The sequence below is a fragment of the Geotrypetes seraphini genome, chromosome 2 (assembly GCF_902459505.1).
Source record: "Geotrypetes seraphini chromosome 2, aGeoSer1.1, whole genome shotgun sequence".
NCBI classification, from domain to species: Eukaryota; Metazoa; Chordata; class Amphibia; order Gymnophiona; family Dermophiidae; genus Geotrypetes; species Geotrypetes seraphini.
Genome location: NC_047085.1, coordinates 228,313,805 through 228,339,918, shown reverse-complemented (window position 1 = coordinate 228,339,918; position 26,114 = coordinate 228,313,805). Strand labels below are relative to the sequence as shown.

At 42.7% G+C, this 26,114-nt stretch overlaps 1 protein-coding gene across 5 annotated transcripts; it reads right to left on the bottom strand.

Moving 5' to 3' along the window:
* Positions 1-3,321: 3,321 nt before the first annotated feature.
* On the bottom strand, positions 3,322-25,319 carry CEBPG (CCAAT enhancer binding protein gamma). 5 transcript variants are annotated; one of them, XR_004538490.1, is made up of 4 exons: positions 25,287-25,319; positions 22,565-22,614; positions 6,223-9,474; positions 3,322-5,447 (listed from the first exon to the last, which is right to left on the bottom strand). XR_004538490.1 is itself a non-coding variant. In XM_033935115.1 (4 exons), exon 3 carries the CDS (start codon positions 9,413-9,415, stop codon positions 8,945-8,947), a length of 471 nt encoding a protein of 156 aa, XP_033791006.1. In that variant the 5' UTR covers positions 9,416-9,474; positions 22,565-22,614; positions 22,793-22,960; the 3' UTR covers positions 3,322-5,211; positions 8,942-8,944. The 5 variants fall into 5 exon arrangements, 1 of the variants encoding a protein (XP_033791006.1); XR_004538489.1 differs by lacking the exon at positions 25,287-25,319 and adding an exon at positions 23,012-23,119; XR_004538488.1 differs by lacking the exon at positions 25,287-25,319 and adding an exon at positions 22,754-22,958.
* Positions 25,320-26,114: the final 795 nt, after the last annotated feature.

Genomic DNA, 26,114 nt, shown 5'->3' with positions numbered 1-26,114 from the left:
CTTTTTCTGGTTTGTGGTACTCAGCAATTATTCAGCTCTGCCTGCTTTAAGATCACACAGACTTTGGTCTGCAGCTGAGAGGCCAATCCCTGGTGGTACCTATCAGCCAGCCTCCATTTGCTTCATAGGAGCTTGGGGCTATCCCTATCTTTCTTATTCTGCTGAATGAAGGTTTGAGTGCAAGCTATTTGGCATCCATTGGAGACTCAGCGGAGATCTGCAGGGTGGTAATGTGGCCCTCTCTACACGTTTGCCAAGTTTTAGAGTGGATGTGAAGTGAGACAGGACTCTCTGCCTTTGGGTCCTCAGTCTTACGTTGGGTGGGAAGGCACTCGCGCATGTGCGGATTGGGCAGTTTACGAACTTTCTCAAGTTCTTAAAGTGGCGATGCACTTTTAAAGCTGTTTGTACTGGGGCTCCATGGATGACACATATGAGAATATGCTGCCTGCTTGTCCTAGGATAATATGTAATTACTAGGATAAAAGATAAAGCATGTAGAAATTACACTTCTATGGAAATAGCAGTCCAATTTGTAAAATTTTATCAACATTTATATAGTGCTCAACCCATCGACTCTCAAGCTCAGTCCTCCTTTTTCTAGAATTTACAACTCCCCAAACTGCAACCTTAAACTGTAAACCAAACTGCAACCTTAAATGCCCCTATCACTGGTGTGGAATTACAGGAGGCTATATCTTGCTAAGGCCCCTGGATGGTCTGGACCCGATGGGCTTAGCCCGGAATGTTATAAAATCTTATCTACTCACATTGCTCCTTTATTATGTCTTTTCCATGGCATGCTGGATGGGACCCCTACTGGTTCTGTACTAAATCATGTGGTTATACTACCTAAACTGGACCATTCTTTGGACCAGATGGGCCCCTTTCGCCTGATTTCCCTGTTAAATCAGGATATTAAACTTTTAGCGATCATCCTTGCATCCCGCTTAAATGCTTTTCTCTCTTCTCTTATTAATGAGGATCAAGTAAGCTTTGTCCCAGGCAGGTATGCTTTATGAACATTCTGAAAGTATTGGCAGTGCTGAAGAAATATGACCATTCTTCTCCCAATGCCCAGTCTTGATGTGGAAAAGGCCTTCAATATGGTTTATTGGCAATGTCTGTTCTGGGTCCTGTCAGAGACTTTTGTGGAGTGGGTGCAGAAGCTGTATACAAACCCAACAGCCAAATTGCTTATTAATGGTAGTCTGACCACATCATTAGAATTGAATAGAGGCACACATCAAGGCTGCCCCTAATCCCCCCTGCTTTTTCTATTTTTATTGGAGCCCTTAGCTATTCAAATACGGGTGGACCCCCTTTTTCAGGGCTTGTTTATAGGCGACAAAGAGAACATCAGTATGTATGCTGATGACTTGCTACTAGATGTTGCACAAGTGGATCATACTATGCCACAAATTATTAAAACCTTTGGGTCCTTCGGGCTTAAGAATAATTATGACAAAACCGAGGCCCTGCTTCCTGGTAGATCCTCTCAATTCACTGGCCATTGGCATAGCACAGACCCAACTTATTAGGTATCATATTGTGCAGGGATGCTAAAACCTTATATGACACCAATATCTCCTCTACAATTCTTAAAGTGAAGTCTCTATGTTTAAGATGGACTGAACGCCCACTCTCCTTGCTGGGGCATATTACCCTGGTCAAAATGGTCATATTTCCTAAACTTCTTTATCTTCTCCAAGTGTTGCCTATATGGATCTCCAGAAAAGATGAACTCCAGTTTCAATCTATTATAAGGCAATTCATTTGGCACTCTAAATCTGCTAGAATTGGGTATACAAAATTGGTCAAGTCTCACATGCATAGAGGGGGTGCGCACTCTGACTTGTGTTTATCATCACTGCCCTAATGTACTGGAATTATGAGCTTCTTCTCCTGTAGGCTTTTTTTGATAACTGTTGCTGACCAATGGTAGAGCATCCTCTCGATTTCATGTGGATGGTAAATTTTCACCCATCCTTTCTCCACTCCACCTTGCATGGAAAGGGTGGCGTAGGTGTCAGGGAAAGGCACCTCAAGCTTCCCCATTTCTCCCATGCATGGAGAACCCTGATTTTCCTCCAGAGGTAGGGTAACTAGATTTTGTTATTGGGGTAGGTACTGCAGGTGGTTGGGGGCCTTTTTCCCTCTTTCCTCCAAGTACAGTAAAGATGGAACATCCCCTCCTCACATTATTTTACCCATAAGACACCTTCATCATTTCTATACCACTCTCAAAATATTATTTGGGGATTGCTGGGACTTGGGGACCCTAGACAAAGAATTGACACAGACACCACCCACTCATAATACTCGCTCTCTTTTGTATAAATTATGCCAGGACTATCAAGGGGATAATTCCTTACAGGTTTTGGCTACTGACTGGTCCGCAGAATTGAATATGGAAGTGTCTGCCAAAGATTTGGAAAAGTTCTTTTGTAATGCTTTCACCTGTTAAAAATGCTTCCCTACAAGAGACTCAATCCAAAATTGGGAGAGGCTGGACCACTGGCGGGATGACAGCTGTATTAAGTGCCATAATTCATCTGGAACTTGCGCCATACCTTTTTGACTTGTCCAAAATTGGATATGTGGAACTCTATTTTCTCCTTTCTAGAGAAGACAGTTGGAATGGAACTTTGCTGCATTACTGTTAGGAGATTTACAACTTCTGGAGGAGTTCTGGAGGAGCAACAGCTGTGACCTGTGGCACAGAGGTTCCTATACGCCTTTATAATGCTGTGGGAAAAGATGATTTTACAAAATTGGATCTCTCCAACCGCCCCAGGCTTGCTGAATGGGCTCATAAAATGCAGGAATATGGCAATTTCAAACTGCTACATTATTCTAGTCTGACCTCTCTATTATGGTCTCAATATAGTGCCATTTAGACCAGCTTCTTAGCATTGAGCGCCAGAGAGAAGCAGACATCTTTTTGTTGTCTTACTACCTTAACCAAAATCTACATTATATGGCTATATGACATGTTTGCTTATGTTTTGTATATTATGCCAACTTGCTGTAGACTTGTTTATCAGAGCCCTTCACCTGATTGGCAGGTACGGTAGTTCCATCTTACAGAGCATGTCATGATAAGGGAATTCGTTTTGCTGTAGAGGTGTGGAAGCCTGATGTGCGAGTGTGGTGTGTGAATATGAACTGGGTACGGGGGGGGGGGGTCAAATTGGGTGATTAGGGTAAGTTAAATTTGCTAAAGAAAAGTTGGTGCAAACCCAGAAGCTAGGAAAGTTAAAATTGTTTGTACCACTAGCACATACTGTGTATATCACTGCATAAAAACAAGGCATATAATTCAAGAAAGAAGCAAAGACACTGAATTTTATTTCAAGAAAATTCAATTTCTGCTTTTTTTTAAATAAAAAATACACCCACCAATTAGAAATAGAGGCTGTGTTATCTTCTAAAGTTTTGTTATACACAATATAGAAAACCAGAGAACATACACTGTTTTTACAAAGATTTTTTTCAATCCAATTATCTGTTGCCAGTTCTCAAACATTACTGCATTCAAACCCATAAATACATAATATTAACAAGATGAAATAATCATCCCTAAAAGGCATGGTCTAAGCACCCTGTACCACACAATGCTGCAATCTGATACTGGACAAATCATGTGTCTCAAAGTCTCGAGTCTGTCTGGGAGTGAGAGTGCTGCATTTATTAGTACTTCCTCGTCCCTTTAGAACAATGTTCCGCAAATTTTTTTTTTTGCTCCAGCACAGTAACAGAGCAAATGTTTTTCTGTAGCACACAAACAACTCTGCCCCGCTACCCCTCCAACCCTGCATAGCTTCACCCCGAGCCCCACCCCACATAAACCTTGTCTTGTTTTCTCGAAGCTTGGGGACATGTCTGGAGGGCCTCCAAACATGCGCAGATGTCGATGCGATGATATCACAAGCATGCGCATGTCATTATTACGTTGACATCTGAGCATTCTCTGAGGCCCTCCAGACACAGCCCTAAGGGGGTGGGGGGAGGGAGAGAAGCCGACACTGGAAGTGACACTCAATATATGTCATATGTCATTCAATCACTGGTGGCACATTTGGAATCTCACCATGGCACACAGTTTGCGATTCACTGCTTTAGAAGCGGCTAAGCAGCCAGCACCATTATTAGCCCTAAGCAGGATGTCTTATGTTCTACACATACTATAGCCATAAGCACAAACAACTATTGGGAAGAAAATGAAAACAAAATCTACTGGTACTTGGCAGCAATCCTGAGGTTATTGGGTAACAGGCCTGATAGACCAAGTCCCAATTCAAGTGCTCTATTTTTTTCTTCAAGAACGGGGGTGGAAGGGAGCACCAAGCAAAGCAATTAACTAGGACTCCTCCACCACCACCACCACCACCACCACCACCAGGAACCTGCCCTTGACAAACCTTCTTCAGTTAACCTGTGTGTTTAGGAAGGCAGTGCTCACAGAATTGCAGGTAGATTTATTTTTGGATTACTTATAATTTCTAAAGCTGAGTTCAAAATGTGTTGCAAATCAGGGGCTCAAAGTTATCTCTCTGTCCAAATGGGTTTACAATTTAAGATGTGCATGAAGCAATGGTGGAGGGCACAAAATCACTTGGCCCAAAGAAGCAGATCTGAGCATTAACTTCCCTGGCTCTCAACCCACTACTCTAAACATAATGCTACTCCTCCACTCCTGGTAGGCCCTGCTTTATCCCAGACTACAAAGCACATTTGAAAATTGACTTGGAGGAGGAGAGATGGTAGAAATACCACAGGATTATTCAAAGTCACTACAATGCCCTGTAATATCTACAGAAAGAGCACAGGGATACAGAAAACACTACCAAGCTTCTGGCCACATGGGGTAGACCCAGCACTGGCAGCCCAACACTGCAACACAGAGCCATCTAGAGGTTACACCAATTTGCAACATGCAATATCCAAAATAAATTTACCTATGCTTGGTGTCAGCCAAAAGGTTGTTTCTGATGGTACAAAAACAAACCATGCATTTAAAATGTCATACTAGTCACTATGCAAATCCCACTGTTGGTGTTTCTGTCTCTATTAGTGTGATGCATATATTTCTAATAGCACAGCAGAAATGAGCAGCAGTGGCAGCCTCACAGTACCTTCACAGCAGGTGACTGACTCCACAGCACAGCCCTTAAAAGATGACAAGCCTGCATTCTTCAGAGGCGTGACCTGGAAGTCATACAGCACACAATGGATAATGAAAGCATAAGCACCAATACTTTCTAAACGTCAGTTAATTATCTTATTTTAAGGGCAGAATCTATCCCAAACTTGATAGCCTTATCCAAAATCTGACTTTTGAATAAAATTGACATTCAATCAAAAATTCAAACAGGTAAAAAACTCAAGATAAAGTACAGGGATACCACAGGAACATCTTTTTTTACACAGGAAGTTGAACATCCCTGGGGTTAGAGAATGACACGGGAAAAAAATCTGTCCCCGTCACCGCCCCGTCACCGGCCCACCATCCTCTGCACCGCCCCGTCACCGCCGATCCCTTCACCGCCCCGTCACCGTCACCGCCATCCCTTTCACCGCCCCGTCACCGCCACTGCCATCCCATTCACCGCCCCGTCACCGTCCCCGCTGCATCCATATAAGCCTTTTTCCTTTCACTCCCTCCTTCCAATTTGAGCCGGGAACACTAGCGATCGCACGGTCCCCGCGGCCACTACCTGCCTGCCCGGTCGATCCTGGTGTTTGGCCGGCTCTCTCCCTTCTCCTCACCTGGTTTGTGGGTTTTCTTTTTCGGCAACCTGCGCGCTTTCCCAGGGAGCCGCACACGCGCGGCTGCTCAGTGTTCGATCTTCTGCTCTGCTGCAACTTCCTGTTTCCGGTTGCGTCAGAGCAGAAGATCGAGGCTGAGCAGCGGCGGGTGTGCGCGGCTCTCTGGTATCGTGCGGGTCGCCGAGGAGGAGGATCTGCGGACTGGGGTGAGGAGAGGGGAGAGAGCTGGCTGGACACTGGAATCGATTGGGCGGGCGGGTGTGAGCTGCGGGGACCGCGCGATCCTTCATGCCTCACTGCGGGGAACAAGACCATTCACCGCCCCGCGGGCGATGAATGGCCTTGTCCCCGTCGCCACAGCGACTGCTAGTTTTCTTCCCCGTTTTCGGCGGGTGACCCGCGGCTAAAATGCGGTGGCCGTGGGTAAACCGCCACCGTGTCATTCTCTACCTGGGGTATCTTAAAAACATATTGACTGTCTTAACTTCCTATACCTTCAAAGGGTACAACATATTGAAATATTCATTTTAATAGTTGTACTGGGCATGCATCCCAGTAATAATTTATATGGGCTTTTATCAAATAGCGTTACTGGTTACCATGGGCCAGCAAGGTAAAAGCTCTGATGCTCATAGGAACAACGAGTGTCAGAGCATTTACCTTCATTTTCAACCTAGTATAGTTTTAAGCTAAAATTCTAACATTATTGGGCAGTGTCTACCCCCCCAGTAATAATTTAAACAGCTATTAAAAATGCACTATTTGTGAAAGGGAGAAATTATTGTATGTGTGGTTTTGAATTGTAATTCCCTTGGGGCAAGATGATAGGGTAGGTAATCAAACTGAAACAAACTATGCCCCCCCCCCTTTTAGCGCAGACCGGCATGCTGATGCTATGCGCTGCTCCCGATGCTCATAGAAACTCTATGAGCATCGGGAGCAGCGCAGAGCATTCAGTGTACCGGCCTGCGCTAAAAACCGCTCTTGCGGTTTTGTAAAAAGAGGGTTAAATGGAATGCATTTTTAAAAAGAAAAATGAGGAAGGGTACAGTAGTGAAACATTAGCCATATTTCTTTTTACCCCCAAAGTACATTTTATTTTTAGAGCCTTCTTGGTCAATTCTTGCTAGCCTGACTGTATTGCCTTTGTATTGGAACTCTATATGAAAACTAATCATTGAACAGCAGCAATTTTTTTAAAAAATTACAGTCCAACAGCAAATTGTTAACCACTTACAGCAATAATTAAAAATTAAAAAATAAAAATTTTATCAGCAAAACCTACAGGGAACAGAAACACTTTAAATGACATGGGTTGTCACTGTAATTATTTTTATATTCTATTTAGATTACACTTTGATAAAAGTTATAAAGCTACTTGTAGTCAAATTTTTATGAGACAAAGATCACCTTTTTTTTAAAAGAAGAAATCCAATCATTTTCTAAGAGGCAAAATTTAAAAGAATGTTTTGAGATTACTCCCTCCCTAAACTGCATATCTCCCCACCCCCTCCCAGTTTTGCTATTAATCCTGGGTTTAGCTCACCAAGATCCCTAAAGCTATGTAAACCTGAGGCAAAGGCAGGAGAAAAAGGCTGCGGTTCATAAGGAATTCTCAGTCTGTATCTACAGTAACATCAAGACATCTCAAGAATAAAAAGCAAGAAAAATCTGATATTGATATGCCTTGCTTCTCAGAGTTTTGTTACATTATGTTGCAGTGCTTGCTGTATTTGGTTATGAAAACATTTTCAATAAAAAAAAAAAGAGAAAATGGTATCCAGTATCTTCCTCCTGGGTCAAAAATTTAAAGTGGTGGACATATCTCTTCATGGTTTATAAAGAGACTTACCCTGTGGGCTAGGGACAGAACAAGACAGCAACAGAAGTGGAAGGAGGACTCGGTATTTGTTCTGTAATACAACCCCCAACGTAGTAAACTATAATCTTCTGAGACAGGAACTATTATCCTGGCATCCAATTCTTACTAGGAGCCATTAAGTCCATTATAGATTACAAACCAACCCAGAAAGCTTGGCATGAACAGCACCTTGCATTTGTTTACTGTAAGCAATGGATGACTGATAATGCTGCTAAAGCAGAGCCTCATCATGGAAGATCCATTTCTGTGGTGTTTTCAACAGACATTGGCAACATTTGCAGAGGAGAGGGGAAAGCAGTACCAAGGCAGTCAACTTTGAACAAGTGAGACTGCATTTCAGCACTTGCAGTGATGCGATTACATTGGAAAGAATGTTAAAGAGATTAAAAAAAACATACAATCAGCAGCTGTGCATCACATCAAGTACCTCAGCTTTTCAGGCTATCATGAAGTCACTTTCTTAAAAGCAAGCAAACAAAAAAATCCCTCCCTCCTCCAAGCTTAGCATCAATACCCCAAGTTAGAACCACCCTATTACAAAGTTAAAATGACAGTGTACTTTCAAGAGAAAAGCTTCTGATTTAATAGGGGATGTGGTCAAATGCTGCACACTTACTCATATTGTATGAAAGTACAGTAGTAGACCAGGGAATAAAACAAAGCAAGCTTTAAGATCAAAGATGAAAACATAGCCCAGAAGTGGAGTGGTTCTTTTCAGGAATGCTGTTAAAACTGCCTGGTCTTTGGCACATGCCAAGAACAGTTCACTGTGTGTGACTTGTGTAGTGTGGACAGCCACTTTCACCCAGCAGCATTCTATCACCCTTCACATGCTGTCACTTAAAACCCTGATTTGATTAGGCCATAGGATGTTGGTAGCACTTTTTAATCCTGACTAAGCATCACAGAAAGCCAAACAATGTTTTTAAAGTTCATATGAACAAATTAAAAAATTAAAAAAATAAAATTTTTGAAAAGTAGTTAAAGCTGAGTTTTGGGTTTTGTTTTTAGCAAACTAAACCAAAAAAATTGAAACCAAGAAATAAAACCCAAAACTTCTCAGAAGAGTTAAACCTTTGTGTGAAGTAATGCACTGCATGTCTGAAACCGAGGCACTCGAAAACCTGTCTTATCCTTTTCAACCTTTTGGAGCCTGGAATGAGCCAAATCACATCTAAGGACCAATGGTAGCAAGTCAGAACTTGCAGGCGCCAAAGGGTTAAATAACAAGGAAGCACACCGAATTCCAGAAGGAAGACTGCAGCAGGGTGGAGTGGGGAGCCTGACCTGTTACTGGTCTGTACTGTCCTGGATTGTGCTGGGAGCAATGGTGCTCTCTGTACCAGTAGAGGATGGGGGTTGCACATTGTCTGCCAGATTGTGGGCATGTTCCAGGAAAAGGTCCTTCAGAACACTCAGCTCCTTGGTCAGCAGCTTGATCTTGGCTTCCAGCCGCTCGTTCTCCTCCTTCAGCTGATTGACCCTCTGTAGAGTGTCCTGCGCCTTCTGCTTGCTTTTTAAGCGACTCTTCTTCACGGCCATGTTGTTGCGTTCCCTGCGTTGCCGGTACTCATCAGTGTTTCTCTCCAGCGGGGCGTTCTTTTTGCCATGCTTGCTTGGGGGTGTAGCCTTACCACCGCCACTAGGGCTGACCACTGTGAGCTGTGGCACCTGCTGCAGCCCACTGCCCTGAGTGGGTAAATGAAGGGTGCCCAATCTGTTCGCCTCCATGGTGCCAGTCTGCCCCGGAGGCTTGCTCATCAGGACGTAGCCACTGTCTCTAACACACTACTGGTGATCAGCCTCAATCTGGGTAACTCCTATAACAAAAAAAAAAAAAAGAATAATATTTGAAAATTCTGATAATTTGAAAGATAGTTCTCCTCTCTCTCCTATTAAAATCAAATCTATTCCAATACAGACAGTAAGTAGTATTAAGCTTCTAGGTATCACTTTGGATAAATCTCTCACTTTCCATGATCATATAAAGCACAGTTATAAGAAAATGTTTTATCGTTTACAAATAATACACTCTAACTAAATTTTTTGATATATCAGCTTTAAATACTTTAATCCATTCATTCAGAGCTTACAGGAATGGGGCAGGGGTAGGGACAAGGATGGCGACAAAACTTGTGGGGACGGGATGGGGAAATTGAGTTCCTGCGGGAATGGGGACAAATTTGTCCCTGTGTCATTCTCTAGTTTAGATCTCCTAGGATCAGGTTGTGTGCTGACGATAATGAGTTTAAACAAAATCTTTAAATTCTGGTTTCGCAACTCCCCATTTCCCAGGCATTATGTAGCAGAGGAGTCAGGTCATGGAGCCTTTTAGCATTTCACCAGATAATTGGCAGATGAGTAGATCCATGCAGGGAGTGGAGGCTTTTTCCAGTATTTTTATGTTTGTTTTTGACTAGGCTGGCTAGACCTCCCCCTCACTTTTTTTCTTGACAAACCACCACTAGTTTGTAGCCTCTTGGACAGAATTCTGTTATATGGGGACCGGAGTCAGAGGCTAATCAGGTTTTGGTGAGGAATAGACATCCTAGCTTCTCAATCTCTAACCAGTCCCTTATTAGGTTGACCTTTGGACCTAGTGCTCTGATGTTCATGTAAGCACAGGCAATTGGGGTGTATTTCATTCACATACCCTTTTTGGATAGAGAAGGGTTTTTGGCCGTGGACGGGTTCCTTGGTATGTATGCTGGTCTTCTTTCCCATGTTGGGGAAATGCTGTTGTTCACATGGGAGGAGCAGTTTATTAGGTTTCTGTTTTTATAACTTTTCCTGACTGGGTGGGTGTGAGGTCTATTGGCTGTTAGAACTACTGAGAGAGGGAAGAGGTTGTTTCCTGCAAATTTTCAGTTTGTTAGGAGTAAGGTGAGCAGTGGGATAATGTACATTTGTTTTACCGTGGGAGACTTAATTGTGTTTGTTAAGAGGGAGGGGTTGTAGAGAGATGTTGGATGAGGTGGTGTGGTCTTGGTGTGAATAGATGTTGTGGGTGGCAATAGTTGTTGCTGAGACTACCGCTTCTTTATTTTTTGTTATGATCTTTCGTTAACCCTTTTACAGGGTTGAAGAGGTGCTGCTGGTCTTGAGGGGGCGGGACTTGGTTCGGCTCAGTGCAGCAAGGATTGGTAGTGCAGCAGAATTACAGAAATTTTATGGATCCCTTAATAATTTTGACCAGAATTTGAAGTTCCAGATATCTTTCAGTAAAATGCAAATTCTGTACTTGGATGTACATATCATTCGGTCTATAATTTCCTGATTCACCCCGGAACCCTTTTTGAAAATCGGCATCACACTGATCACCCTCCAGTCTTCTGGTACTATGCTAGAGAATACTACTGCTGCTAACCAGCAACCATTACTCCCTCATCCTCTTTCTGGCCAGTTCAAAGCTTCAATTTATATGGAAATACTTTGTTATATGGAATACTTTTAAAACAAATAGGAGGAAATATTTTTTCACTCAGTGAATAATTAAGTCCTGGAACTTATTGCTAAAGGATGTGGTAACAGTGGTTAGCATATTGGAGTTTAAAAAAAGAGGTTTAAACAAGTTCCTGGAGGAAAAGCCCATAGTCTGCTATTGAGGAAGACAGGGGGAAAGCCATTGTTTGCCTTGAGATCAGTAGCATGGAATGTTGTCACTATTTGGATTTCTGCCAGGAAACAGGAATTTGGGCTAGATGGACTATTAGTCTGACCCAGTATGGTTATTATCTTCTTATGACTATTTGCCCTCACTAAATAGAACGTAAACACACAAATAGGGACTTTAGCTTGGTTATAACTACACCTGTATTGTATACATTTTGTTCTAGCATTACTCTAATTCACAGGAGCCAACTCTGGATACCAATAGGTGCTGAGCACACCCAATATTGAGCAGGTTTCTTCATTATGTCTAGGGAGGTGCAATTTTTATTGGGTTTAGCTCCCCCAATAATTTTGAAATAATTTTGAAATGCACCTGTGTTTTGATTAAAATTTTTTTTTTATTATTTCATTTATTAAATTTTGCAATATATGACAAGCAATTAAACACTTGTTTAAGCAAAGCGAAAAGGACAAAACAAGAGAATTCCCAAATATAAATTTATAATACAAGAACAATTAAATTCTTCTTAGACCCCAACTAATTTGGGGGGATTGTCCTAGAACAAGAAGGGACTTAATTAACATAAGCAAGAAAATTAAATTCAATCTCATGTCATTAACGGTAATAGCTCAACTCTATATACTATTTTAACTCTTAGAGATATTTTTCAAGTCCAAAAAAGTCCTTAAATGGTCCGGAACAAAAAAAAGTGTATTTCAATCCTGCATACTTAATTATGCATTTACATGGGTATCCCAGTTGGAAGTTGGCCCCCAAATCTTTTGTTTCCTGCCTCATTGCAAGAAAATGCTTCCTCCTTGCTTGAGGTTCCTTGTTGAAGTCAGGATATATCCAAACACATTGTCCCAAGAAGGAAGTTTGTGCCTTTCTAAAATACATTCTCATCATGGCATTGAGGTCTTGTGTAAATACTAATAAGGTAAGTAAAGTGGCCCTCTCGTCAATTGTTGATAACATTGTCTCCAATATCTGGGAAATATTACCAAGATCCATTGAAGCCTTCTGGATTTCCTGATTTATTACTACTTCTGCTTCAATCCCTCTTTTTTTTACAGGACAAGGTATATAGTAAATTTTATTTAATGGAGGAATAGTATCAGAGGTGAAGCCCAAATTTTCTAACAGATATTTTCTAAACATTGATTAAAATTTAAACTGTGTTCTGTATTCTAGTAGTGAATTACTACCTTTCTTTTTTAAATTTATAATTGCACTGCAAGACAAAAGAGGTGATTCAAAAAGATGTTCTATTACTGCAATGATCAAAACGGAAAGCTCTGAAGATCAGATACTTATATGCTAAAGACTAACACATGGGTTTTTTTTAAATTCCAGATACTCTAGGTACATTTTTCCCTGCAATATTTTATATATACTCTATATAAAACTTAGGCTAAAAAAAAAGAGATTAGGCTCTTATGTTGCTAATATCTTTTCTAGTAGATAGAGGTGTGTCATTCTGGACAATAGAGTATTCCCCCCATACTCATGAGTTGTGTAGAAGGAAAACACTCCAGGTTTTCAACTCCTCCTTTTACCAAGGACTCTTCTGTCCCCTTCAGTTTGACCCAAAACAGGCAATAGCCCTATATAGATACACATAAGAAGGGGTATGGGGAGACTCCCCAAAATGCAGTACTGTTCTGGCTTTGACAGTACAGTACCACAAACATGTTAAACATCACAATGGAAAATCATACAAATCGGAAACATTTATGGAGTTCAAACATTCCCCCAATGTGCTATAGCAATACATTATTCTTTATACCCTTGAAGAATGACTGAGATCAAAATCTCAGCTTTGACTTGAACCGTCTAATTGAGAGAGCAGGCAGGCGGAGAAATAACTAACAGGGTGAGATTCCAGAATGACACCCCTCCACTAGAAAAGATATTAGAAGGTAAGAACCTATTCTCTTTTTCTATTGCAATAGGTACACATTCTGGACAGTAGGGACATACAAAAGCAAAAATCTAGAGTGAGACCTCTGCGCCTGCTCTTAATGCTGAGGACCCAAATACGGTGTCCTCCCATTTGCTACTTCCACTCTATAGAACTTAGAAAACATATACAGTGTGGATCAGGTTGCTGCTCTACAAATCTCCTCAGGCGAAATTGTCCGAGTTTCCAAGGAGACTGGCAATTGTTTGTCACAGGCAATACGTATAGTTTGACTGGTGAGCACAAACAGATGGTCAGACAGTTGGAATGGATTGGTGACCTCTAGACAATGTAGGAAGACTCTCCTTGCATTCAGATTTCTCAAGGCTAGATTCTCAAAAATCTGTGTAAAAAACCTGACGGGCTGTCATCGCAGCTGTTATAGTACTGATTAAAAAAAACAAAAACCAAACACAAGTCATTCTCCACAAAATGCTCATGCAAATGAGGTTGGCAGGGAGTAACAAAAATTCACTAAGTTTGCAATTGCCCATCGCTGTTGATAGCAATGGGCACATGCGCAGAATAAATGCAAAAAAAACAAAAACTTGAGCCACCAGGACAAGTAACCCTCCATTGGACAGCGGGAGAGATGCAACCCCCCCCTGTGCCTCTGATGACCCCAGCCTTCTCCCCCTTACCTTGGTTAGATGGCTGGCTGGAGAGATGTCTACTCCCTCAAGCTAGCTGGCATGCCTCTTCAAAATGGCAGGCCTTCTCTTCCCCGGTGCATCCTGGGATGCACTAGGGAAGGGCCTAAGGCTCTGATTGGTCCATGTTGTTTAAGGCCCCTCCTATGGGTGGGGCCATATGCATCTAAGCTAATCAGAGCCTTAGGACCCTCCCATGAATGACTGTTTAGCACTGAGGAAGGAAAAGCTCCCAATTTCTCTCTCTCTCTCTTATATACACTTCCAGTTTGGAGCAGCAAGAACACGCAAGTTTACACAATTATCTCATGCCCTAGGAAACAAAGCTGTGCCATAAGCTTTCTACTTCAGTGTGCCTGCTACCTAGTCACACACTCTTTGCCACTATAGATACCTGTACCACATGTATTAAAGTATGTTTAATTTTTGTCAACAAAGCACAATCTTCAGGGCAATTTATACTACCAACTGTAAAACAGATTAACACTTCATAAGATGCAAATTAACTCAGTACTTTGCATGTTCAAAACCCCATAAAGTAAATCAGAGGATGAACATGGACAACAGAACCCAGTTCCTGAGAACTTTTCCCCCTTTTTCTCTCTCATTTAAATAAGACCAATGGGAGCATTTGCTGACTAAATTGATCAAATTGCCCACCTTCTTGCTTCTGTTTAACCTTTAGCTCTTATTCCTAGTCCCTTTACTTTTTTGCCCAGTTATTGACAGTATACTCAATTAGGAATGGTTAAGCAAGGGCAACTTTGCAAATCTTCAAAATTCAAAACTACATGCAACTCCACCACAATAGCTTGAATAAAAATTTTAACATATATAACGATTAGAACAAAAGTATTATAAAAGGAATTCAAAATGGATCAGAGAGCACAAGACGTCTTCGTCAAGCTCCTAACTCTATTTTATCTTCTCTTTCTCTCTTATTGTGTTTAGCTTCCCTAACATTTTTTCCCTTATATGGCTTCTTTACTATTTTTTAATTTGTATTTCTGCACCTAACCCTTCCTTTTGTATTAATTAATTTTGTCTTGTCAGTCATATTTATATAATTTGTTTTCCTTTGATTATTGTAACCCAATATTTTTATCTTTTGTTCATCGCTTAGAAGTCGATATAAGCGATTAATCAAATACATAATAAACTTGGAACTAGGACCCTTTCCTTCCTACACAGTTCCTGTAGTTTGCTGGCACTAATAAAAACCTAAGCTTCAGAATAGAGAATGACATGGGGATAAATTTTTCCCCATCCCCTCGGGAACTTATTTTCCTGCCCCATCCCCGCGAGTTCTTTTCATGTCCCTGCCCCATCCTCATCTGCACAAGCCTCAAACACTAAAATTGTTCGAGGCTTCTACGGTTAAGGCAGAGCTTACAGGAATGGGGCAGAGACAGGGACAAAACTCAAGGGGATGGGGAAATTGAGTTCCTGCGGGGATGGGGACAAATTTTTCCACATGTCATTCTCTACTTCAGAAGATCTCCCTGATGCTGAAAAGGTAACTTTACCCCAGCCAGAGGAGGAGGTTCTGCTCAGCCCCAAACTCCTCTAATGTTTCTTGAATTCAATGGTGGGGCAGCTGTTGCGGAAATGCCAGAGAGTTTGGTTGCTTGACAGAGCTGGAGAAATAGACAGTTGTGATCATAAGTGCAACTGATCCACAAAGTGATGTGTGGGGATCCTGTAGTCTCGTGAAAATGACAACTACCAGTGCAGGTGGAATCAATTCAGCGAGTACAGAATAAGCACCTGGGGCTGATAGCAAAAATTGCAATCTCATCTACAGTGGTGTGCAAAATTCCTGAATCACATGGTGAAATTCAAATATTTAGTCATTTGAGTCTCGGTTAACAGAATTTAAGCTACTAACTGAACATGATTTTGTCTGAAAAGTATAATTCCATGTAATTTCATGCAATTTATGGTAGGTACTTCCTTGATAACTGTGACTATTCAGTTACATCAGATTGATCAGAATGTTTTTTTTAACAGGAATAAGAGTTTGTGTGAAAACTGAATCGATATTTACCAATCATTAGTGTAGCTTTTGCAGTAAATCAGAAGTGATATTTTTGCAGCCAATCAGTACTAAGCTTCACTACATGGTGGGAAGTATAAATTTCTGGGATTCCTGCAACTGGTTATCATTCAAACTGATTAACCAGCAACATCAATAGCAATGAAGTCCAAATTTCAGTTCTTGTCAGAGGAAAACCAGGTTCGAATAGTGGTTCTTGGTGAAGAGAGATATTCCAGCAGGCAGATTACACAGAGGGTGGGATGTAATCAAAGTACAGTGATCAGGGTGCTTCAGAAGAAGGAGACAGGAGGAACACCAGATAGACAGTGTTCAGGTCAACCAAGAAAGACAAGTTATAGACAAGATTGAGTCCAAAGACACACATCTCTTGGCAATAGGAAGCAGATGTCCTGCCACTCTCTCGGTAACGGAGGTGACATTTGCTCAGCCATAGTTAGTACAAGCACAGTGAGGCCTAGGTGGAGTTTGGTTTGAGAGGGTATAAAGCTAGGAAAAAGCCACTACTGACTGTGCAGCAAAGAACGGCATGGGCTGTGCAATACGGCAAGTGGACAAAGGAAATGACAGAGAACGTGTTATTTAGTGATGAGAGCACTTTCTGTCTCTTGGGTGATCAGTGCAGAACATATGTACACAGATATCTAAGAGAATTCAAGCCTGAATGCCTTAACATGTTAGTTAAGCATCCTACAAAGGTCATGGTATGGGGATGTATGGCGGCAAGTGGTGTTGGTCGGCTTCATATTGTAGAGCGCATGGTGAATGCAGTGAAGTACATTGAAATCCTGCAGAAACGCATGTTGCCTTCAGCAGAAAACTTATTTCCTGGTGATTACTTCTTTCAAGATGATAATGTACCATGTCATCGAGCAAAAACTGTACTCAAATGGATGAGAAAGAAGGGTGTGAAGACAACTGATTGGCCTGCTCAGCCACCATATCTCAATCCAATTGAGAACCTGTGGCACAAGCTGTCACCAGAAATATATATATATATATATATATATATATATATATATAAAAAACTAAAAAACAGCCAACAACGAAGCAAGAGCTGATTGTGTCATTGATTAAAGCTTGGAATAGGATTATCACCCATGAGCATCTAGTGAAGCTGGTTGACTCTATGCCCGAAAAGTGTCAGCTTGTCCACAAGAGCAAAGGCTGACCAATCAAATATTGAAAGCAATAGACAGGACAAAACAGCCCTATTCATTACATTACATTAGTGCTTTCTATTCCGGGCTAACTATAAAAATAAAAGTAAAACTAATAGTAATAACACAGAATCTGTTACTACAATTTAATATCATACAGCCATATAAGCACAATACATTATCATTGCCAATGTTCAACAACATTTCTCTGGACTGAATTTATTTAAAGGCACATCTTTATCAAATATACATGTATAGTAACTGAACATATGATAGCAGAATGAAAATGAAATAAGATAATACACAACAAATGGTTACATAGCTTAAAATGCATCAAACAAGTCAAGTGATGCAGTTTTTGCACACCACTTTATGTTCTTGTTTGGTCTAGAGAGGCTCAGTGTTATACTTGAGCCCATCTGGCAGACAAATGTGACCCAGGAAAGAACTACAAGTACAAATTAAACCACACAGAGGTCTCCCTTGGGGTAAAGAGCAAGTAAAACAGCTAGAAGAAACTGCAACATAACATTAAAAACCAGAGGTCCTAGAACAGGGGTGCCCAAAAGGTTGATCGTGATCGACCAGTAACTCGCAAAAGCAACGCGAGTCGATTGCATAGACTCACATTGCCTTTGCATTCTCCCTGTTCCCCGATACTGTAATAGGCAAGACTGCAGAAGTGCTGGGCACACCAGCCTTTCCCCCTCCCCCTGGCGTCAATTCTGACATCAGAGAGGAAGTTCGGGGACAACCAATCGCTGCCTGGCAGGACCGGAACTTCCTCTCTGACGTCAGAATTGACGTTGAGGGAAGGCTGCTAGCCTATTACAGCATCGGGGAACAGGGAGAACTCTGCAGCAACGGCGGCATGGGGGCCTGTTCCCAGACGACGGTGGTGGCAGCTTGGCGAGAAAGAAAGGACAGACAGAAAGTCAGGGACAGAAAGACAGACAGGGAGACAGAAAGAAAGGGGGACAGAGCGAAAGAAAGAAAGGGGAGGGGGCAGGGAGAGAGGAAGAAAAAGTTGGACAGTCAGAAGAAGAAAGTGCAACCAGAGACTCATGAAATCACCAGACAACAAAGGTAGGAAAAATGTTTTTATTTTCAATTTAGTGATCAAAATGTGTCCATTTTGAGAATTTATATCTGCTATCTATATTTTGCACTAAACTGCAGTAGTGGATTTTAGATCCTATTAGTGTTGAGAGCAGCGTGGGGCATTCAGCGCAGCTCCCTGCACTAAAACCTGCTATCACGGTTTAGTAAAAACGGAGGGGGTATATTTGTCTATTTTTGTATAGTTGTTACTAAAGTGATATTGCATATTTTAAAGTTAGCTGCCTTGATCTCTTTGAAAAACCCCCAAATATAAATGATACATCTTCTCTGTGTACAGTGTGCTTTGTGTTTTTAAAAATTTTATTGTTGATAGATCATTTTGACTTGGTCATTTTAAAAGTAGCTCGCAAGCCAAAAAAGTGTGGGCACCCCTGTCCTAGAAACTCTGTGTACAATAGCTCTGTATACTCTAGCTCTACTGCAGTGCTGGGCCAGAGCCAAATGCTGACCACATACAACCTTAGCCCAGGATGCAGATGCGAACTTGAGAGCTCAAACTTCTACAGAACCCTGCCCAAGGAAGATATATAAAAAAAATCTATTAGACACCCTCAAAATTCCAGAGGAAGTACAGTACTCCCTGCGAACTTCCGAGTTCACGGCCCCAGTCATTTGCAGGGTTTTTTCGTCAGCCTATTCCGTGAACCAGGTCCCCCCCCCACCGTGTGCATTCTCTGGCCCCCCGATCCTACTGCACCAATTCAAACTGCCCCATCTGCTAAAACAATGCAGGGAGTGCAGAAAGAGTGAGAGGGCTGAAGGAGCAAGAGGTTGTTGTTAGAAGTACCTCCGGAGAGATCCCCCACCCAAAAAGCAGCATAGTGGCCTCTTCCGCCTCCGATCCCTGCATTCAATATTTGCAGTTTTCTGAAACTCGCAGGTGCTCCTGGAATGTAACCCCTACGAATTTCGGGGGAGTACTGTACTATTCTATACTGATGGGAGGGGCCTTGGGCATCTGAGCCAATCAGGGTCTTAGGCCCCTCCCCATGCATCACATGATGGACCGAGGAGGGGAAGGCCTACCATTTTGGATTGGCAAGCCTCAGAGCTGAAGGGACCGAGCCTCCCTCCTGCTCTCTTCACACAAAGGTATTGGGGGGGGGGGAATGGGACTTCAGGGTAGCATCTAGTAGCAAGAGGGAATGCATACCTTCTGCTTATTTTGAGCAGTGGGAGGGGGGATGGTTTAAGGGGGTGGCGCCTGGTGCAGGGGGGGCCTCCATTGGTAGATAGGAGTGGGCATTCCTCCTGCCAATTTTTTCTCGTGCTGGGGTGAGAGTTAGCAAGGCAGGAGGTAGTGGGCATCCCTCCTGCCGATTTTCACTGGTGTGGGAGGGAGGGGTCAGCATCCCTCCTGCTGATTTTTGCAGGTGTTGGGGAGGGGAGGAGTCGGTCCCTGGTGCGGGTTTATTGGGGAGAAGTCGGGGAAGACCGTCATTGGTGGGGATGCTCTTTTCTTTTTTAATGGGGCAGATACTGTACATGTGTAAGACATGCACAGCATTTGTACCCATTAAAAAAAATACTGGTAAGAGAGGTAAGTGACTGGTCTTGACCAGTCGCTTTTTTTTGTGCATCATCAAGCAATGTTAGCGTATCAATCGTTCGGGTAGTTTACATGGGGTTTTAATATTAAATAGCTAATTTGCATGGCCGGATCAAAAAATGGGTGATCAAGGGGAAAAACACATGGTGAGCCATTTTGTGCATCAGGTCAGCAAATGCGATCGTCGCTAAAGCAGTCAAAACTGATTTAGTGATAATCACTGACTTCATCTAGGCCTAAATCTGACTTGTTGACTCATTTTCAAAATGTCCAAATTGCCATTTTCAAAACATTTTTAGATGTCTGAAGTGCATCTAAATTTCAAGTTTTGGATGGCATTAGGCCAGACCTATAATTTTGACATTTTTCTGCAATAATGGAACGTTGCAGAAAACATCCAGGGCAAAACTTGGACATTTGAGGCTAGATCTGTTTCAATATTGAGTACGTGTCAAAAAAAGTGGCCAAACTGATCAGATAACCTTTTGAGGCATGAAGGCATGCCCCCCTTACTCCCCCAGTGGTTAATGACACCCTCCAAAGATGTGAATGAAAAAAGTACATGCCAGCCTGTATGACAGCTTCAGACTTTATGGCCAGTCCTAATAGAGTAGTAAGCAAGTCTCTGGAACAGCCTGGTAGTTGGTGCAGTGGATTGTAATGAAGGGCACTCAGGCCCATATTCTACTCTAATTAGTACACTTGTAGAAGTGTGAGCCCTTCAAAACCTACCTGTACTGACATATAGGTGACACCTGCAGGCACAAGGGCTACTGGTGAGGTATATAGATAGGTACAATAGGTTGTAGATGAGTTTGAGAGTTCACCATACAATGTAGGGATGTTATGGTGAGATTGTGGATCTGGGACATTTTAAAAACGTAAAGGTGGTTAAGAAACGGTGGAATTTCCCTGTTGCAGTGGCCAGTGAAACAGGGATTCCGTGTCAGGAGTGAATTTCAACTCTTTGAATAAGATGTTTTGACACTGGATATAAGAATACTGATCATTGATGGCCAAGTGGATTTGACCCACTGATCTGAGGAAGAAGGGTTTACCTTTTAAGTTAGGCTAATAAAAATAGATTATTTTTTCCTTTATGTTTTTGTTTTATTTATGCATATTATCTTGAAGAGTGGACTAACAGGGCCACCGCACTATTTCACTCAAATATCTTTTTAGTACGTTTTCATTGAGGCGGGATGTTTTATGTATCTTGGCAGTTAATCTGTGTAAGATATGACAAATATGCCACTATAACCTGTCAAACTGTTTTGGTAAAGCAGGTTATAAATATATATTTTAAATTAAATTATGTCTGTGTGTCAGAGGATATGATATTCCCTGATATTTATAAGCAGAAAAATATGTAAACTGTTTATTCAGATGTAACAAGAAATAAATTTGGTCTTATGGTGTTTTTTTTAATTTGATATTTCTTGAAAAGTTCAATTATATTTTGTAATATCAGGTATATTTTAACTATTTAAGAAATTTTCTATTTAACACTTTTTTTTAGTATATTCAGTACATTGTATTGAAACCCACTGAGACCTTTTCACCTCTCCACCTTTCCACCTTTCCTTCCTCCAATCAGGTTTGACCTTTATGCAACAAAGAAAACTTCCAGACAAATATGACCCCCCAAGTTAGATTACAATTAAGATGCATTTGATAGCACAATCCAACTAATCTTTTATGTAGAAGTAAGGTCTGAGATTGATTAATAACCTCAAAGTTATAACAAATAAAACAAAATTCCAATAGAAACCTTCAATTTCCAGTCTGCAAACATATCCACAGAAATACCTCCAATCAAAAGATACAAAACGAAATTAGTATGCATACTCTTAGCATTCACTACTCAAATTCTGGTATTATGTTAACAGTATTGATACAAACCCCATTACCTGGTACTTAGGACTACATAAAATCCTAGGGGGAGGGGGGACCTACACAACTTCTACCAAACCAATTTCACCCCAATTCTAAACTACCAAAAGCAGCAAGCAGAAAATATCTTTGTATAACCCTAAGAGGAGAAACAACTAGACTCTAGCAACATATTACATACAATCTGCTGCCAGAGAGCAGCAGCAGAACCTGCAAGCAGTAAAATGAAACTACAAGCTACTATCTATTAATCCTACCTCAAATGCTAATGAATAGTTTCGGCAACACACGTACACACTTGTCAAGCCAATAAAGTTATTGGGACCTCCTCTTGAATAGAGGGCACGAGCAGCCCCACCCCCACCCCCACCCCCATATGACCTCATCCACAGAAGGAAAGTTGCCTGGGAATTGCATCATCCCCGGCGCAGGCAATGAGCCGCCCCCAGGGGAATCCCGATCCGCCACCCAGTCTCTTCTAATTTAGGAAAACAGCCTAACGCAAGCGTTGGAAATGTCAGTGTCCGGACAGCACTCGCTTTCTGTCAGAGTTCCCGGCGCTATCAGCTTTCTCCGTTTACGATGGACAATAAGTATTTCTAAGCGTTAGAAGCGCACAGTAACATGTCACGAACCCCCTAACTATCGACAGCTTTTACTCAATAGATTAACATAAATCAACCCTGTCCATAGCGTATGGATGCCTCAATATAAAGGGGGGGGGGATGTGCCCAAGTACCCATCGAGCCAACCCCTATGAATGCATCCAGCTCTGCCTCTTGGGCAAAAAGCAAACTTTTGTCCCGAAAGAAACAAAGGATCTTTATCCCCGCCCCGGAACAGCTAACATTAAAGGGAACCCCACCTGTTTTAGTCCTCCCATCCGCGCCCGTCTTCCCCTTACCTGAAAGCTCTCCTGGAAGGGGCTGCAGCGACCTTCGCCAACACAGATTTCTGAAAAGATGACAAAACAAAGAGGAGAATGAGAACTCGAACCCCGCGTCCTCTCTCACGTTCTCAGCGCTAGTCCCGCCGGGGATTCCCTGCCCTCGGGACGACCAGAACAGCACACCGTCCCTCCCCCCCCCCTCACCTGGCTCAGCAGGGCTGGGGTTCGTGTAGCCACCCTTACCGTCTCGCGCCGCACGCAGGCCTCCGCCCAAAGCCACTCCTTTAGCACCGATGGGACGTTCGGAAGAGAACGTAATCCCCTTCGTACCGCTTACGCTAATAGATGGATGTACGGAAGCGACGAAAAAAAAAAAACCCTAAATATTTTCTAAAAAGTAGCGAAACCCCCAACGAGGTATTGCGCAATACTTCTTGCACGCGCGCGCACTGCGTTACTGACCCGGTAACTACTGCGCGCGCCGGCGTGGGAGGCGGAAAGTGGTGAAGGTGATGCAATCCGTCGCCGAGGACACGCCTGAGAGCCAATGACAGGGCACGTAGAATTCGTCCGCCCCTCTCCCAAGCTGGTTGGATGAAAGAGGCCTGAAGTGGCGATCCATTCATTGTCAGGGGTGGCGAAGTCTCCAATGAGGGAGCAGTTTCCTGTTATATGTATTTATTTGTATAAGAATGTACTTCTTATTGGATTTTAACATTTCGGGACAGGCTTTATTGGCTTGCTTGTGGCCAAAGAGGGAGCCACGGTGGTGAGGAGAGTAAACTTTCTCCTCCTCCCCTTTGCTTTGCATCGATTAGGCCCAAACACTCAGCCAAACCAAGGTTTATTAAGCTTGTTTTCCACCACCCCCTCCCCAGCCTGACCCGCCCACCTGTTGCACTCCAGCAGTGCGATGCAATAACTTTAAACTTTTTATATCATTACTGTTGTAAACTCTGCTTACATGAATTCAGGGATTAATCCTACTACTACTGAGTAAAGGCTGACAAACTTCTTTTGTCAGTTACTGTAACCGGGTTTTTTTTTTTTTTTTTTAAAGTATGACTCCTGGGGTAGGGGAATACAGTTTATTCATGTTTGTCCTATAGCTGGTATGGTGAGGGGCTGTAGAATATGAAAGAAATTAGAACAGGCATACATGTGCCTCATGGTTGCCCTAGTAACCAGGGTAAACATTCTGGCTGCTGCTGTTTGGCATTGTCAGTTGGGAGGATTGAAGATGGGAGACAGACGTTTGACTGATGGGTGCCTGAAATTGGCTTGTTTTAAGAAATTTAAAAACAAAGTTTGCAAGTCTAATTAAAGATTGAGCTTCACAGGTTTACTGGGCTCAAGGTATGTGTGTGTTATGTACACCAGATGATGATAAAGGGGAATTGTGAAGTAAAAAAAAAAATCAGTTTTGTCAATGTTAAGTCTGAGAGGCTATTATAGGATTTTTTTAACTGACTGGGGGCAAGATTCCCAAAACTTTAAGACAGTCGCTAAGCAGTTTTCCATCAGTTTAGTCTGCACGCATTTTAGCGTCTCTGAGATTAGCGAGATTTCTAGCAGTCTCTGGCACTATGAGCCCTCCGGTGGATTCTTAAAAATCACCGAGGCATTTTTGAAGAGCGGCATCAGCTTTTGGTGACAAAGCAGCAACTGTTCCGGGGGTGCCGTTACAGTGCCAGCACTTGTGTTCTGACTGTGACTAGAGAGTTGCGCGGGGACAGAAATCCCACCCGTCCCCACCCGTCCCCGCCAAAATCCCACCCATCCCCACCCGTCCCCGTGAGGAATCCCTCCGTCCCCACCCGTCCCCGTGAGGAATCCCTCCGTCCCCACCCGTCCCCGCGAGGAATCCCCTCCGTCCCCACCCGTCCCCGCGAGGAATCCCCTCCGTCCCCACCCGTCCCCGCGAGGAATCCCCTCCGTCACCATTCTTCCCTATAAACTTCAGAAATAGTTATTTTATTTAATTATGCTACTGAATTAAAGGCTCTGGTAGAGACCCATTTACAAATAAGCAAAGAGACTATTAATTTGGAAATATTAATTGGGAAGAATACATACTTTGTAAATGGGTTTCTACCAGAACCTCTAATGTAAATATAAAATATAAATACTCAGCTGATGAGAACCCACAAACTGTCAGCTGAGGACTTCCTTTGCAGTTGGCCTGGGGTCCCTTTTGCCAAGCTTGGCAGGCAGCAGTAGCGTCCCTGAGTCACAGATGCTGGCACCTCAGTGGCTCATGGATGCTGCCAGCGACTGCTGCGCTTGGTGGAGGGGAGTTCTGACCATCTCTAGAGGAGGTCCTCTGCTGGCGGTGCTTGGGGATCCCCACCAGTCACAGCAAGGGCCAACAAGTACTTCAACACTGTAGAAATAAAACCAGAAATGCATTTCCTTTTCTTTTGAACACAAAACAAAGATATCTGCCATATACATTTCCCAAGGCAGATGACTCTATGCAATGTCACCTCGGTAACAAAATACAAAAATAGACAAATACACCCCCTCCCTTTTTACTAAACCACAATAGTAGGTTTTAGCACAGGGAGTTACGCTGAATGCCTCGCGCTGCTCTCAATGCTCATAGGCTCCCTGCGCTAAAAAACAATATTGCGGTTTAGTAAAAGGGAGCCATAGTGCAAAATATAGACTGCAGATATAAATTCTCAAAACAGACACATTTTGATCACTAAATTGAAAATAAAATCATTTTTCCTACCTTTGCTGTTTGGTGATTTCATGAGTCTCTGGTTGCACTTTCTTCTTCTGACTGTGCATCCAATCTTTCTTCCTTTCTTTCAGCCTCCTGTATGTTTCCTCTCCTCCAGACCTCATTCTCTCCCCCAACTTTTTCTTTCTGTCTCCCTGTTCCCCCTTCTTTCTGTCTCTCTGTCTGCCCCCTTTCTTTCTTTCTCCGTGCCCTCCCCCAAGCCACTCGGTTTGCTGCCACCGCCATCGGGGAATAGTCCCCAAGCCACCGCTGTCCCAAGCTTTCCCTGCAGAAGCGTCGCGCTGACCAGCATTCCGCTCCCTGACGTCAATTCTGACATAGGAGAGGAAGTTCCGGGCCAACAAGGCATTTCTCCTCATTCCATCCAGCCTGAGCCCCATCTCTCCTTGATCCAGCATTTCCCTTCTGTGTCTGTCAGAATTACCATTCCACCTATTTTCCAGCATCACCCTTCTTTGTGTCCATCTCACCTATATCCCTATCTCACCACTTTTTCAGAATCTTCATTTGTCTCTGTCCTTGTCTTTACCCCATATTCACCATTTGCCCTTTCAATGTCTTTATCTCCCCCCCCCACACACACTTTTTCAGCATTACTTCTATGTCTCTATTTCACCTCCTCTTCATGTCCCCTCTGTATCTCTATCCTTATTCAGAAGGTCCTGCTTACCCTTTCTCTTCTTTGTGTCACTATCTCCATTTTCAGCTTTCCCCCTTTTTCCTTTGTTAATGCACCCTGTAGCCAGAATCTTTCCACCCTCTCTCCACTCCGGCCCAGCCCAGTATGAAATATTTCCTTTTGTTTCTCTCCCCTCT